Below are 16545 nucleotides of genomic sequence, written 5' to 3'. Positions count from 1 at the left end.
TGATGTGCCAGTCACGGCTCAGATTGGGAAATGTTGTGTTCCAGAGTCTGAGAGGAGGTTGTATGCAGCTCTGCAGCTTTCAGAAGTAACAGATATTATATGCAGCTTTCAGAAACCACCTTCTAATCAGGCTCACCCTCTCTGTCACTTAGAGGTTAAGCTCCGTGTTTCTCAACAGTCAGGCTGAGAGAGCAAAGGAAAAGAAGAATGAAGACAAACTGAATTCCAGCTACTAAGCTCTGAGATGCAGTGTGTAAATATGCCACATTCACTCTCTTTCATTTGAATCTGTCTTCCTGGGGAAAAAAACTATATGTCATAAAAAAAATTCATAGTTTCTTTTTGATTAATCTCTAGAAGGCAGCCCAAAGATATTAAATCTCAGCACTCTCACATTTTTCTCCTCCCCTCATAAACAATTCAATTCAATTTGAATTAATATTTACTGAGTGCTGACACAAGGCATGGCATATAGTGGATGCTGTGATAGGACTGCTGCATAAAAGGAAGAAAACCACTGTCCTACCTTAAAAAAAAATAACTTTTTTTTATACAAGGCCATAGGAATAATGTAGCAATAGCAACCGGTGTACTACTAGATAGTATCAAAGGTTATTTAATTCAGTTATTTATTCAGATGGTTATTTATCAACCATGTACCTTATTCAAGAAAACCACTATATCCTAAACCATACTTGAGAAGGCTTATGTTAACAAGGACTAGAAAAAAGAATATAGATTTTGTTGAAGGAGAGAGTTGCATCATTTGTAGAGAAATAGATTTTTGCCTACCTCACGGATGAATAAGTGAGCCTATTCCTTTCAACTACACATAGATAAATAGATCCTTATTTGTTGGTTTCATCTGGAGTGCTGTTTGTTTATTGTGTACCTTGATTTATTGAACTAAGTTAAGCTGCCTAAACTAGCCCAGACTGGGTCACTCTGGCACACTTGGGGCCAACAGTTTTTCAGATAACTCCAATTAATAGTAGAAGGTTTGGAATTCACATATATAAGCTCTAGAATTATAATTATGTAAGCTGTACCTGGATTCAAATCCTGACTTCACCATCTACTAGGTTATTAAATCTCTTTGCCCTTATGTTTGATCATCTAGAAGATAGAGACGGTAACTACTATTATATCAGAGTTGTTTCAAGGATTAAATGAGATAATACTTCTAATGAGCTTATAACTGTTATTGGTGTGTATTATTTAAGGAATGTTAGATATTTTTTCCATATAAAATATGGTAATAATTGATGTTTGTGAATTCCCAAAGAATATACAGCTATTTTGAGAGCTTCTCTTTAATCAGGCACACATTTTATAAATAGCAGATAGATAGACAAATAGATAGATAGATATTGTTACAAGGTGGGTTCCCTGGGAAAGAGATTCTTAAAAGATTTGTTTGAAGGAGCTTTATTGGGGAGAACTCTCAGGATCAACTCCCTTATTCCTGTCAGCTCTTTTCTATGCCCCACAGATGTTGATCCTGAGATACATAATCAAGAATCAATATTTAACAAAATGAGTTTTATTGTTTCACCAAGTACATTCTTATATAAAATTATCTTTCTTGTTGCTGTTCGTGTAGCAGAGAACAATATGAGAATACTAGTATAAGCGTTACCTTGATTCATGTTAAGACTCCTGAACTTTTATGCACCAGAGTTGTGTACCACTAGTGAAAACATCAAAAGGTGAAAAATAGGCAGCTGCATATCTTAGTTCACTTATAAAAATACTTTTAACCTTATGGATGTCAGGAAAAGATCTTGGCCATGTAAAATAGAAATAAACATACTACATTGTATAGACCCATCATAGAACATGGAAAAAGTAGTTTATATTCTTTTCAAACACCAAAATCTCATTTTTAATGATGCCTTGTGTAGTTATTAGAACTATGATTGCTCTGATGCTGATATAAAAGCAGTTAATTCAAGTCTTTTCAAATGTTGGTGATAAGAATAGTTAAAATAATTTTAAAGTAACTTATGTAAAATATAAAAGGGAGAATGCCTAGATTCATTGTACAAAGCCAGCATTGTCATGATAGTAACAAAACAAACAAACAAACAAACAATCCAGTTTTTAAATGGGCAGTTTTTAAATCCATATTTTTCCAAAGAAGACATCCAAATAGCCATCAGATAGATGTAAAGATGCTCAACGTCACAAATCATCAGGGAAATGCAGACCACAGTGAAATATCACCTCACAGCTGTAAGGATGTTTGTTATCAAAAAGACAAAAGTAAAAATCCTGGCAAGGTTGTGGAGAAAAGAAAACCCTTGTACAATGTTGGTGGGAATATAAATTGGTACTACTACTGTGAAAAACAGTATGGCAAAACCAATACAGAATTGTAAAGTAAAATAAAAAAGAAAGAAAGAAAAAAAAAACCTAGAGTTCCTTAAAGAAAAAAAAAAGAAATTATAAATAGAACTACCATATAGTCTGTCTATCTCACTTCTGGATATATATCCAAAGGAAACTAAACTATTATCTTGAAGATATATCTACTCCCATGTTCATAGAAGCATTATTCACAACAGCCAGAATATGGAAACAGCCAAAGTATCTGTCAATGGATGAATGGATTCAGAAAATTTGGAATATAATATACTGAAATACTATTCAGCCTTAATAAAAGAAGAAAGACCTGCCATTTGGCACAATGTGGGTGAGCTTGGAGGACATTATGCCGAGTGAAATAAGTCAGAGAAAGGTAAATACTGTATGGTATCATTTATATGTGGCATCAAAAAGGAAAAAGTTGAATTCATAGAAACAGAGAGTAGAAAACTGGTTTTCAGGGGTTGGTGGGGATGGAAAATAGGAAAAGGTTTGTAAAAGGTCACAAACTATCAGGTATATGATGAATAAGTTCTGAGGATCTAACGTATAACATGGTGACTATAGTTGCTAACTGTATTGTATAACTGAAATCTGCTAAGAGAGTAAAACTTAAATTTATTTTTTTAAAAAAAGTGTGAAAGTGTAACAAAAAAATATCTTGCATGATAACCAAATAGTGGAAGTGACTCTAATGTCCGCCACTGATGAATAAATAAACAAAATTAATATATTATTCTTCATTAAAAATGATGAAATACTGATATATGCTATAATACAAATGGACCTTGAAATGTTAAACTAAGTGAAAAAAGACTGCCAAAAAAGACATATTGTGTGAAACCATTTATATGAAATACCTGAAATAGACAAATCTAAGGAGATAGAAAGTTTAAGAGTAGTTGCCTATGACTGGTGGAAGGAGTTGGGGGAGATGGAGAGTAAGTGCTAGTGACTATGGGATTTGGGGGAGAAATGATGAAAAAGTTCTAAAATGATGATGGTTACACACTCTATGAATAAACTAAAAGAGAAGTGTATTGTATACTTTAAAAGCATAAATTATATGGTTTGTGAATTATGTTTCAATAAAGCTGTTAAGAAAAAACTTTGAACAAAATTTTAGCAAATTATAGCCAACACTGTAAATAAATTACACAACCAAGTGGGATTTACCTCAATATGCATGACTGGTTTAACTCTCAAAAATCACTTGTTACTCATCACATGATCATAACAACAGATAAATAAAAAGCATTTGGCACAATCTAATGCCATCTCATGATAAAAACTCAGTAAAGTAGGAATAAAGGATTCTAAACTTGATAAAGACTATTTACCGAAAAACCCAACAGCTAACATCATACTGAATTGTAAAAAACTTAAAGCTGCCCCACTAAGATCAGGAACATGCAAGGATGGTCCCTCCCACTACTGATTTTCAGTATCATACTGGAAGTGCTACCTAATGCAATAAGACAAGAAGTGTGAGGGGGGATATAGTCTTTATTCACAGATGACATGTTATCTACATAGAAAATATGAAAGAATTGACCAAAAAACCTAGACTAATAAGCTTTTTTTTTTCTTCACATGTGTATGTCCAATTGTTCCAATGCCATTTTTTGAAAAGACTGTTTTTTTCTCTATGGTATTTCTTTTGCTCCTATGTCAAGGACCAATCAGCTGTGTTCATGGAAGACTCTCTATTCTGTTCCAGTGATCAATTTGGATCAATTCTTTCATCCATTCCACCTTATAGCAGATAAGGATGTGAAAAGGATTTCCACATTACATGATGTTAGAGAAAAAAAATTAAAATCAGATACCACTGTGCTCTTATTAAAATGGCCAAATTTAGTCACAGTAACAACACCAAATGTTGGTGAGGATATGGAGCAGCAGGAAAAGCCCTTTGTTGGTGGGATGCAAAATGGTACAGCCACGTGGGAAGACAGTTTGGCAGTTTCTTACAAAGCTAACCATACGCTTACCATACAATCCAGGTATTGTCCTCCTAGATATGCAATGAAAGGAGGTGAAAACTTATGTCCATATAAAAACCTGCAGCTGTATTAACTACTCAGTTCAGTCAGTTCAGCCGCTCAATCGTATCTGACTCTTTGAGACCTTATGGACAGCAGCATGGCAGGCTTCCTTGTCCATCACCAACTCCCAGAGCTTGTTCTAACTCATGTCCATCGAGTTGGTGATGCCATCCAACCATCTCATTCTCTGTCTTCCACTTCTCCTCCTGCCTTCAATCCTTCCCAGCATCAGGGTCTTTTCAAATGACTCAATTTTTAGCATCAGGTGGCCAAAATATTGGAATTTCAGCTTCAGCATCAGTCCTTTCAATGAATATCCAGGACTGATTTCCTTTAGGATAGACTGGTTGGATCTCCTTGCAGTCCAAGGAACTCTCAAGAGTCTTCTCCAACACCACAGCTCAAAAGCATCAATTCTTAGGCACTCAGCCTTATTTATGGTCCAACTCTCACATCCATACATGACTACTGGAAAAACCATAGCTTTGACTAGATAGACCTTTGCAAAGTAATGTCTCTGCTTTTTAATATGCTGTCTAGATTGGTCATAGCTTTTCTTCCAAGGAGCAAGAGTCTTTTAATTTCATGGCTGCAGTCACCATCTATAGTGATTTTGGAGTCCCCAAAAATAAAGTCTGTCACTGTTTCCACTGTTTCCCCATCTATTTGCCATAAAATGATAGGACCAGATGCCATGATCTTTGTTTTCTGAATGTTGAGTTTTAAGCCAAGTTTTTCACTCTTCTCTTTCACTTTCATCAAGAGGCTCTTTAGTTCTTCACTTTCTGCCATAAGGGTGGTGTCATCTGCATATCTGAGGTTATTGATATTTCTCCCAGCAATCTTAATTCCAGCTTTTGCTTCATGCACCCCAGAATTTCTCATGATGTACTCTGCATATAAGTTATATAAGCAGGGTGACAATATACAGCCTTGACATACTCCTTTCCCAATTTGGAACCAGTTTGTTGTTCCATGTCCAGTTCTAACTGTTGCTTCTTGACCTGCATAAACAGTCAATAAATGGAAATGTTTATATCAGCTTTGTTTATAATTGCCAAAACTTAGAAGTATTCAAGATGTCCTTCAGTAAGTATATGGGTAAATAAACTGCATATCCAGACAATGGAATATTACCCACCAATAAAAATAATGAGATCTCAAGCTATGAAAAGACATGCAGAAATCATCAATGTATATTACTAAGTTAAAGAATCTGAAAGGTTACATACTAATTCCAAATGTATGACATCTGGAAAAGACAAAACTATAAAACCATGAAAAAATAAGTGTTGGCGAGGGAGGGAGTGGCAGGAGTAATGAACAGATGGAACACAGAGAGTTTTTAGAGCAGTGAAAATACTGTTATTGATACATGTTACTATATGTAAACACTATGTGATATTGTAACAGTGAGTACATGTCATTATAACTTTGTCCAAACCTATAGAATGTGCAACACCAAGAATGAATCCTAATGTTCAAACCGTGGACTTCAGGTGATTATGATTTGTTGTTGGAGGTTCATTAATTGTAACAAATGTACCATTCTGGTAAAGGATGTTGATAATCATGTGTGGTAAGATCATGTGTGTGTTGAAGGAGAAGGTATATGGGAAATCTCTGTATCATCCTCTTAATTTTGCTTTGAACTTAAAAGTGCTCTAAAAAAGTCTTTTTTTTAAAAGAAATAACTTGATACTTTGTGCCACCCTCAGAACAAGATAGGAAATTAAATTTCAACCTAGCACTGAGTAGCTCTCTCTCCTTATGATGTAGGAGTTTCTTTTGCCTTGATTTTTCATGAAAGTGAGTGGAGAGTTTTCTGAATTTTATTAAAGTTGCAAAAACTACATATGATTTTATGTTTTTTTAATACCAGGTATTATTGAAATAAGTGATGAGCTGTGTTGCTTGTCTTGTATGTGATTCTCACTACAACTCTTAGTTAGATTATAGTATTCTTATTGTAGGGCTTCAGTGGCGGCTCAAATAGTAAAGAATTTGCCTGCAATGCAGAAGACTTGGGTATGATCCCTGGGTTGGGAAGATGCCCTGGCATAGAAAATGGCAACCCCCTCCAGTATTCTTGCCTAGAGAACCCCACGGACAGAGGAGTCTGGTGGGCTACAGTCCATGGAATCACAAAGAGTTAGACACAACTGAGCAACTAAGCATGCATGCATTCTTATTATACAGATAGGGAAACTAACACACACTCTAGTCTTCAGATCATCTATTATTAACATTTCCTACTATACAGAAATTCTGCCTCGACAAGAACTGTGATACCAGGCAATTGACTGATATGTAAAAGAACCTCTCTTTAAAAATAGTGTAACTCTTTCTAGGCCAAAAGAATGAATGCTTTCAAAGGCTTTGAGATTCCTAATGGAGGAGAGGTAAGTAAGGTACATGATAGAAGAGGCAGATTTCATCTAATTGTGCACTGTCTAAGAAGATGGATCAGAAACATAAAGACCTAATAACAGCAAAGACTTTCTTTGTTAGGTTATCTTTTATACATTAATTATACAGAAGCTCCTGCTTAAATGGGATACACTTGCTGTAGACTGTTTCTTTTATGAAAGGTTTTTTTTCCTTACTCTCCACTTGATTTGGGAGATATTATCATAGAACTATCAGGGATGTAAGTTGTTGTAGTAAGATGAAGTTTTTTTGTTTGTTGTATAAGTTTATTCACTTAACTGGCCAATGAATCATCATTGTAGCAGAGACCACATCACTGTGATATGGTCAATTCATCCCAATGTTTAACCTACTCTACAGTTTAAATCACATAACCATGAAAAATTCTTTAACTTTGCAAATTTTGAGATATTGTTATGTATGCCTCTACCACCTTGTATAAGGTAATATAGTCCTCTGGTCACTTAATAAATATTAATTTTAGTATCATTCATAAATAAATGTTATCTGATATATAAAACCAATTTGAGAATCTCACTTCTCTATAACCCCATTAATGACAACAATCTCCAAATAATTAACTAGAACAGTATGCATTAATTAATTAAAACAGTATGTGATATTTTAATTAAACTTAAAATATTTTTATATTCATTTTCTCTACGTTTGTACCATAGTATTTGTCTCAGGTCTTACTGGTGCACACTGCTTACATGAATGACAGTTGAATTTTGTTTATTTAAAAAAAATTATTTCAAAAACTTGCTTGTGGTTATTAAAGGGAAGAATTAGTGCAGGGGCAAAGGGACAAATTAGGGGTATGGGATTAATATATACAAACTACTATTTATAAGATACATAAGCAACAAGAATATACTGTATATCTTTCATCTTGCAATAACCTAAAGTGAAGTATAAAAGTGAAAGAAAGTGAAAGTCACCCAGTTGTGTCCGACTCTTTGCAACCCTATAGGCTATACAGTCCATGCAATTCTCCAGGCCAGAATACTGCACTAGGTAGCCTTTCCCTTCTCCAGGGGATCTTCTCAAACCAGGGATCGAACAAGGTCTCCTGCAATGCAGGCAGATTCTTTTCTAGCTGAGCCACAAGGGAAGCCCGTAGTGGAGTATAATTTGCAAAAATACTAGATCATTATCCTATACTACTGAGACGAACACAATATTGTAAATCAATTACACTTCAGTTAAAATATAGTTTTAAATCAAGGTGAGAGGCATAGTTAGTCAGAGGATTGATTACTATATACCACTGCTGTGCTTGGCTTTTTATTCATATTTCTTTTAATTTTCCTGAGAACTAAAATAGTCCTGTTTTCAGTCAACTGCCAACTTTTCTTTCCATTTGCTCTGTACAGTTGTCCCTGGATATCCACAGGGAACTGGTTCCAAGACCCACCTCAGATACAAAAATATACAGATGCTGAAGTTCCATAGTCAGCCCTTTGTATCCGAGAATTCTATATCTTCTGATACAATCAACCCAGAACCATAAACATTGTACTGTACACAATGGTGCAAGCCGGCGGAACTTGCAGATGCAGAGGGCCAACTAGGTATTTGCTGAAAAAAGTATAGGTATAAGTGGAACTGTGCAGTCCACACCTTTGTTTAAGGGTCAACTCTGTAAGGAAAGATTAGGAAAATCAAGTTATTTTCTGTTTGCATGTGGTTTTCATTGTCCTACAACTTTCCTAAACTTGTTTATGCAATCGATTTTTATTTTTCTTTGATCATTTTTCACAATTTCCAGCAATCACATAACTTTCATCCAATCCCAGATTTTGCTACCCTGTACAGTCCATAGGGTCACACAGAGTCAGACATGATTGGGCACACACACACACACACACACACACATGCACACACACGCACGCACACATGCACACGCACGCACACATGCACACACGCACGCACACACACACATGCACACACACACACACACACGCACTCACAGCTGGTTAGGAGCTAACTACCCTGGAAAGTGAATTCTTTTTTGTTAGAAGTCGTTGCTATTATCTTATTTAAATTTAGTTCCCTTTTGTTACTTAGAGTTTTTGAAATCATCTTTTCTGGAAGTTAATTTGGATGATTTTCTTCTCTCCTTTGTTTTTCCCCCTTTATCACTTCAATCTAGGTTTTCCTTTCCTTTAAATCTCAAACAGATTTTTACTTTTGTTATGAACAAGATGATCAGCAGACTTGGTGCTTACATTAAATTGGATCCAGTAAAATAAAATCAAGGGTTTCATTCAATACACCACACACACACACACACACACACACACACACACCCCTACATAAACAGGAACACAGGAATGTGTGCATGCACCCACACTATAATAAAATAAACTAACATAAATAACTGTGATTCTCTTTCAGAAACATGATGGTCACTTCACAGTCATCCAGTTGGTCGGTATGCTCCGAGGCATTGCATCAGGAATGAAGTATCTTTCTGATATGGGTTATGTTCACCGAGATCTAGCAGCTAGGAATATATTGGTCAACAGCAACTTAGTATGCAAAGTTTCTGATTTCGGTCTCTCCCGAGTGCTGGAAGATGATCCAGAAGCTGCTTATACAACAACTGTAAGTTTATCCATCCTTTTCAAGTATAGTTTGTTTACTTTTATTTTTTGCAATGTTATTAGAGTAATTCCAGTTTGTATTATGGTCTAAAGACAGAAGGAAAAAGTGCCCCAAAATAGGATCTAGACAAGAACTGAGAGACATTGGTTTTCCATGCCAATTCTATAAAGAGCCTACCAGGCACTTCATGAGGAGAGGTTGGCAGGGATGATTATGGAACATACCTAATGATATATATACAATTAGTGATTTGTAGATAATTTAATCTGCACAATATTTACTGAGTTTAGATTGCTCTCATTTGACTACATGGTCTCATATCTGGTTATACTTAAGTGCTAGGAAATCTCTTCCTTCACTGAATCTTACACACATTTACATGGACAACTGTTTTATACCCACTTCTAGAGGAGGGACTTGCTCTCATTTGAATATTGCTAAGCAACCAGTCTTAAACTTACATAGAAAATGTTATGCTTCTCTGCTCTCAATTATGGAAATGAGGTCATATTTACCTAAAAAGAACATTAAAAGATATATTATGGCTCACACGTGTCTGTTTTAAGTGATATGTTTTATTTAAGATATGGAATAATGGCAGTTGGTCTTCTCAGACTGCTCAGTAATAAAGAATCTGTGTGCTGTTACAGGAGACATGGGTTCGATCCCTGGGTGGGGAAGATCCCCTGGAGAAGGAAATGGCAACCCATTCCAGTATTCTTGCCCAGTCCATGAGACTGCAAAGAGTCAAACACAACTTATCAACTAAACAACGACAATGACAATAATGGCAGTTACTATTCAGAGGTGTTTTTTTTTTCTTTTAATTAGAATGAGTAGCTCCATTTCTTCTATTTTAAAGACCAAAACGAAATGGAAAAATCATTTTATCACAGTATCTGTAAAACTTATAAAATTCCTTGGTTCTGACTTTCAATTGTGTTCACTTTGTATCATCCAAAACAAACTTTGCTTTTCTCCTTGATAGTGGTATTTCCTAATAAGGACTTTCCTAGTTGAACTATTGAGTCTCACTATTGACAATACATAACCTGCATAATCACAGTTCTTTTAATATCTTAATTCTATTTACTTTGCATTAGTAAAATCTCTTTAAGCTCCAACTCTTAACCTCCCCTAGTCTGCATAAGATATGAAAAAAGTCACTCCATGCCAACATGGAATTAATTAAAGAAGACATGCGCTATGCCCAACTTGGAGATATTTAAAGCAAATAATGGAGGAGCATGAGGAGCATGTGTTTCATACAGCTGGGGGAGATCTAAGAATGCTTCCTCCTTTACCTCATTCAAGTGTTTCTAAGTTGACTTTTTGATGTGAATTTTTAAATCTTAAGACATGTCCAGCTTTAAGAGTGGATATTTTTAATGAAAGTGAGATAAAAGTATTTTAGATCATTCAGTATTCTGCCTTTAAGCACTTTGGCATAAATAATTGAGATTTGCCTGGAGATGATGCTGGCTGCTAAGCTGCTAAGTCACTTCAGTCATGTCGAACTCTGTGTGACCCCATAGATGGCAGCCCACCAGGCTCCCCTGTCCCTGGGATTCTCCAGGCAAGAACACCAAAGTGGGTTGCCATTTCCTTCTCCAATGCATGAAAGTGAAAAGTGAAAGTGAAGTCGCTCAGTTGTATCCAATAATGCTTACCTGCTAGTAAAACATAATATGAATTTTCACTCACTTCTATCTTTTTTAAATAAAAGAGTTACTTTTAAAAGTTATGCAGTAAAATCTTTTAAACACTTTCATTTAAAATCATATGATATCCAATGCACTAAATAAAAGAACCTGTGGCGAGAAATATTTTTGATTTTTTTATTTTGAAAAATAAAGTGTTATTCTTTGAGAGCCTATCACAAGATTCTCTGTCCATCAAGTCATCAATGGTAGAAATGAGACTGTGCTAAGATATTAATACCATGTGGTAAAATGCAAATTACACTAAGTCTGTGTAGATGAACCAGGCCAACCTGAAGAATAACTTGTACTTCAATTGTTCCTTAAGATTTAACGAAGCAAAGAATGGAAGTGATATGACAGCTTCAGGCACAAAGTCACTCCTGGGTACAGGACCATGAAACCTACTAGCTCCCACCAAGCTACATATCGTTAGCATAAAGAGAAATAAGGACAGGTTTCTGCACAGAATTTTAATGAAAAACTCAAGAAAAGAAAATGACAGTTTCCTCTAGGTAAATGTAATTCAGCAGCCTAAATATAAAGAAAAACAGGAGAAAAATAGCTATGTTATCAGAAGACTATAATGTGAAGATTTAAATAACTTTTTCAACAAAAAGGTGGTGAACAAATAAACCTTGGAAGAATGAAAAACAATAAAATCCTGGCTTGATAAGCCAAATTCATCACTAAGAAAGGAACTTTGCCATTTGGGACAAATAATAAACTGACTCTTCCAGAAAAGCAATTCTTACTCAACAGATATTATGATAGCAGTCAGTTGAAATCAGTCAAATATACAAAACTTTGTAATTCAGTTTAGTTCAGTCACTCAGTCCTGCCTGACTCTTTGTGACCCCGTGGACTGCAGCATGCCAGGCTTCCCTGGCCATCATCAAATCCTGGAGCATGCACAAACTCATGTCCATCGAGTCAGTGATGGACACCACCATATCATCCTGTGTGGTCCACTTCTCCTCCTGACATCAATTTTTCCCAGCATCAGGGTCTTTTCTTCACATCAGGTGACCAAAGTATTGGAACTTCAGCTTCAGCATCAGTCCTTCCAATGAATATTCAGGACTGATTTCCTTTAGGATTAACTGGTTGGATCTCCTTGAAGTCCAAGGGACTCTCAAGAGTCTTTCTCCAACACCACAGTTCAAAAACATCAATTCTTCGACACTCAGCTTTCTTTATGCTCCAACTCTCATATCTGATACATAACTACTAGAAAAACCATTGCTTTGACTAGACAGAGTTTTGTCAGAAAGTAATGTCTCTGCTTTTTAATACACTATCTAGGTTTGTCATAGCTTTTCTTCCAAGGAGCAAGTGTCTTTTACTTTCATGGCTGCAGTCACCATCCACAGTGATTTTGGAAGAAAATAAATAAAGTCTGTCACTGTTTCCATTGTTTCCCCATCTATTTGCCATGAAGTGATGGGACCAGATGCCATAATCTTAGTTTTTTGAATGTTGGGTTTTAAGCCAACTTTTTCACTCTGCTCTTTCACTTTCATTGAGAGGTTCTTTAGTTCCTCTTTGCTTTCTGCCATAAGAGTGGTGTCATCTGCATATCTGAGGTTATTGATATGAGTTTCCCAGGAAACTCAATTCCAACTTGCGATTCATCCAGCCTGGCATTTCGCATGTTGTACTCTGCATATAAGTTAAATAAGCTGGGTGACAATATATAGCCTTGTATATCCTTGTAAAGGACAATATATAATCCTTTCCCAGTTTGAAACTAGTCCATTGTTCCATGTGTGGTTCTAACTGTTGCTTCTTGACCTGCATACAGATTTCTCAGGAGGCAGGTAAGGTGGTCTGGTATTAACATCTCTTGAAGAATTTTCCAGTTTGTTGTGATCCACACAGTGAAAGGATTTGATGCAGTCAATAAAGCAGAAGTAGATGTTTTTCTGGAACTCTTGTATTTTCAATGATCCAATGGATATTGGCAATTTGATCTCTGGCTCCTCTGCCTTTTCTAAATCGAGCTTGAACATCTGGAATTTCTCAGTTCACATACTATTGAAGCCTAGCTTGGAGAATTTTGAGCATTACTTTGCTAGCATGTGAAATGAGTGCAATTGTGTGGTCGTTTGAGCATTCTTTGGCATTGCCTTTCTTTGGGATCAGAATGAAACCTGTTGTTTTCCAGTCCTGTGGCCACTGCTGAGTTTTCCAAATTTGCTGGCATGTTGAGTGCAGCACTTTCACAGCATTATCTTTAGGATTTGAAATAGCTCAAATGAAATTCCATCACCTCCACTAGCTTTGTTCATAGTGTTGCTTCCAAAGGCCCACTTGACTTTGCATTCCAGGATGTCTGGCTCTAGGTGAGTGATCACACTATCATGTTATCCTGGTCCTTAAGATCTTTTTTGTACAGTTCTTCTGTGTATTCTTGCCACCTCTTCTTACAATCTTCTGCTTCTGTTAGGTCCATACCATTTCTGTCCTTTATTGAGCTCATCCTTGCATGAAAAGTTCCCTTGGTTACTCTAATTTTCTTGAAGAGTTCTCTAGTCTTTCCCATTCTATTGTTTTCCTCTATTTCTTTGCATTGATCACAGGGGAAGGTTTTCTTATCTCTCCTGCTATTCTTTGGAACTCTACATTCAGATGGATATATCTTTCCTTTTCTCCTTGGCTTTCATTTCTCTTCTTTTCTCGGTTATTTGTAAGGCCTCTTCAGACAACCCTTTTGCCTGTTGGCATTTCTTTTTGTTGGGGTTGGTTTTTGATCACTGCCTCCTGTACAATATGAACCACCATCCATAGTTCTTCAGATACTCTATCTATCAGATCTAATCCTTTGAATCTGTTTGTCACTTCCACTATATAATCTAAGGCATTTGATTTATAATTCATATATGATTTATTTATAACCCTGGTCATACCTGAATGGTCCAGTGGTTTTCCCTACTTTCTTCATTTTAAGTCTGAATTTTGCAAAAGGAATTCATGATCTGAGCCACCGTCAGCTCCTGTTTTGCTTTTGCTGATTGTATAGAGCTTCTCCATCTTTGGCTGCAAATAATATAATCAATATATATTCAGTATATCAATACATATTGAATATATATATTATAATCAACCCATATAATCAATCTGATTTCACTGTTGACTATCTGGTGATGTCCATATGTAGAATCATCTCTTGTGTTGTTGGAAGGTGTTTGCTATGACCAATGCATTCTCTTGGCAAAATTCTGTTAGCCTTTACCCTGCTTCATTTTGTACTCCAAGGCCAAATTTGCCTGCTACTCCAGGTATCTCTTGAGTCCTACTTTTTCATTCCAGTCCCCTGTGATGAAAAGGACATCTTTTTTTTTTTTTGATGTTAGTTCTAAAAGGTCTTGTAGATCTTAGAACCGTTCGACTTCAGCTTCTTCGGTATTACTGGCTGGGACATAGACTAGGATTGCTGTGATATTGAATGGAAATGAACAGAGATCCTTCTGTCATTTTTGAGATTGCACCCAAGTACTGCATTTTGGACTCTTTTGTTGACTATAGGGATACTCCATTTCTTCTAAGGGATTCTGGCCCATGGTAGTAGATGTAATGGTCATCTGAATTAAATTTGCCCTTTCCAGTCCATTTTAGTTTACTGTTTCCTAAAATGATGATGTTCACTCTTGCCATCCCCTGTTTGAACTCTTCCAGTTTGCCTTGATTCATGGACCTAACAATCCAAATTCCTATGCAATATTGTTCTTTACAGCATCGGACTTTACTTCCATCACCAGTCACATCCACAGCTGTGCACTGTTTTTGCTTTGGCCCCATCATTCTTTCTGGAGCTATTTCTCCACGCTTCTCCAGTAGCATATTGGGTGGCTACCGACCTGGGGAGGTCATCTTTCAGTGTCATATCTTTTTGCCTTTTCATACTGTTCCTGGGATTCTCAAGGCAAGAATACTGAAGTGGTTTGCCATTCCCTTCTCCAGTGGACCACATTTTCTCAGAACTCTCCACCATGACCTGTCCCTCTTGGGTCGCCCTACATAGCATGGGTCATAGTTTCACTGAGTTAGACAAAGCTGTGATCCATGTGATCAGTTTGGATAGTTTTCTGTGATTGTGGCTTTCATTCTGTCTGCCCTCTGATGGATAAGAATATTATGATAGAAGTCAGTCGAAATCAGTCAAATATGCAGACCACTGTAATTAGCAGAAGAGAAAGAAATCAATATGCCAATTTTAGTTTTCCTTAATTCAATGGGAGAAAAGTGCCCTTGAGCCAACCAGTGTTTATATGATGGACTAATTCATAGTCAGAAATTCTGACAGTTTTTATTAATTTTTGTCAGTATAAGCTTTTATAAAGGGTACTCTAATGATCTAATGTTTAAAAATTATATTCTTCAGAATTAGTATATCCAGACTTTGAGTTCAAATGCCAGAAAGCAAATCCACAACAATAGAAATGAAAGGGCAACAAAGCTTTACACTAAACCAGAGAGAACATGTGCTAAGTGCAGAGCCACAGTATCCAATAACACCCAGTAACAGCTGAAGAAGTGAACATCATACACACTGGCTTGGGTCAAGGCTGAGAGACCAAAAGTCTTAATGGTAGTTTTCTGGTACAGTTCTGCCAGGAGGCATACACTTCTTTGGGTGAATTGACAATGTCAGACTTAAGCATTAATTGATGCTTTCAAATTGTGGTGCTGAAGAAGACTCTTGAGAGTTCCTTGGGCTACAAGAAGATCAAATCAATCAACCATAAAGGAAATCAGTCCTGAATATTCATTGGAAGGACTGATGCTGAAGCTGAAGCTCTAGTACTTTGGCCACCTGATGTGAAGAGCCAGCTCATTGGAAAAGATCCTGATACTGGGAAAGATTGAGGGCAAAAGAAGAGGAGAGCAGCAGAGAATGAGATGGTTAGATAGCATCACCAACTCAGTGGATATGAATTTGAGCAAACTCTGGGAGATAGTGGAGGACACAGGAGCCTGGAGTACTACAGTCCATTGGGTCTTAAAGAGTCAGACACAGTGTTAGAAAGTGATCTAGTTTCATTCTTTTACAAGTGGTTGACCAGTTTTCCCAGCACCACTTGTTAAAGATTGACATAAACCACAGCAGGATCCTCTATGATCCACCTCCCAGAATTCTGGAAATAAAAGCAAAAATAAACAAATGGGATCTAATTAAAATTGAAAGCTTCTGCACAACAAAGGAAAATATAAGCAAAGTGAAAAGACAGCCTTCCGAATGGTAGAAAATAATAGCAAATGAAGCAACTGACAAACAACTAATCTCAAAAATATACAAGCAACTCCTGCAGCTCAATTCCAGAAAAATAAACGACCCAATCAAAAAATGGGCCAAAGAACTAAATAGACATTTCTCCAAAGAAGACATA

General features: G+C 36.4%; 1 protein-coding gene across 1 annotated transcript in view; it reads left to right on the top strand.

Annotated features, from left to right (window-relative positions):
• The window catches only part of LOC120853062 (ephrin type-A receptor 6), a 287861-nt gene that overhangs the window by 156733 nt on the left and 114583 nt on the right, over positions 1-16545 (top strand). Inside the window, exon 7 of the mRNA XM_040226667.1 lies at positions 9246-9455. Within this exon, the coding sequence (XP_040082601.1) occupies positions 9246-9455 (210 nt within the window). The remainder of the gene's footprint in view (positions 1-9245; positions 9456-16545) is intronic.

This window comes from Oryx dammah, unplaced genomic scaffold, assembly GCF_014754425.2.
Source record: "Oryx dammah isolate SB20612 unplaced genomic scaffold, SCBI_Odam_1.1 HiC_scaffold_2, whole genome shotgun sequence".
Taxonomy (NCBI): domain Eukaryota; kingdom Metazoa; phylum Chordata; class Mammalia; order Artiodactyla; family Bovidae; genus Oryx; species Oryx dammah.
This window is presented reverse-complemented; position numbering and strand designations above follow the sequence as displayed.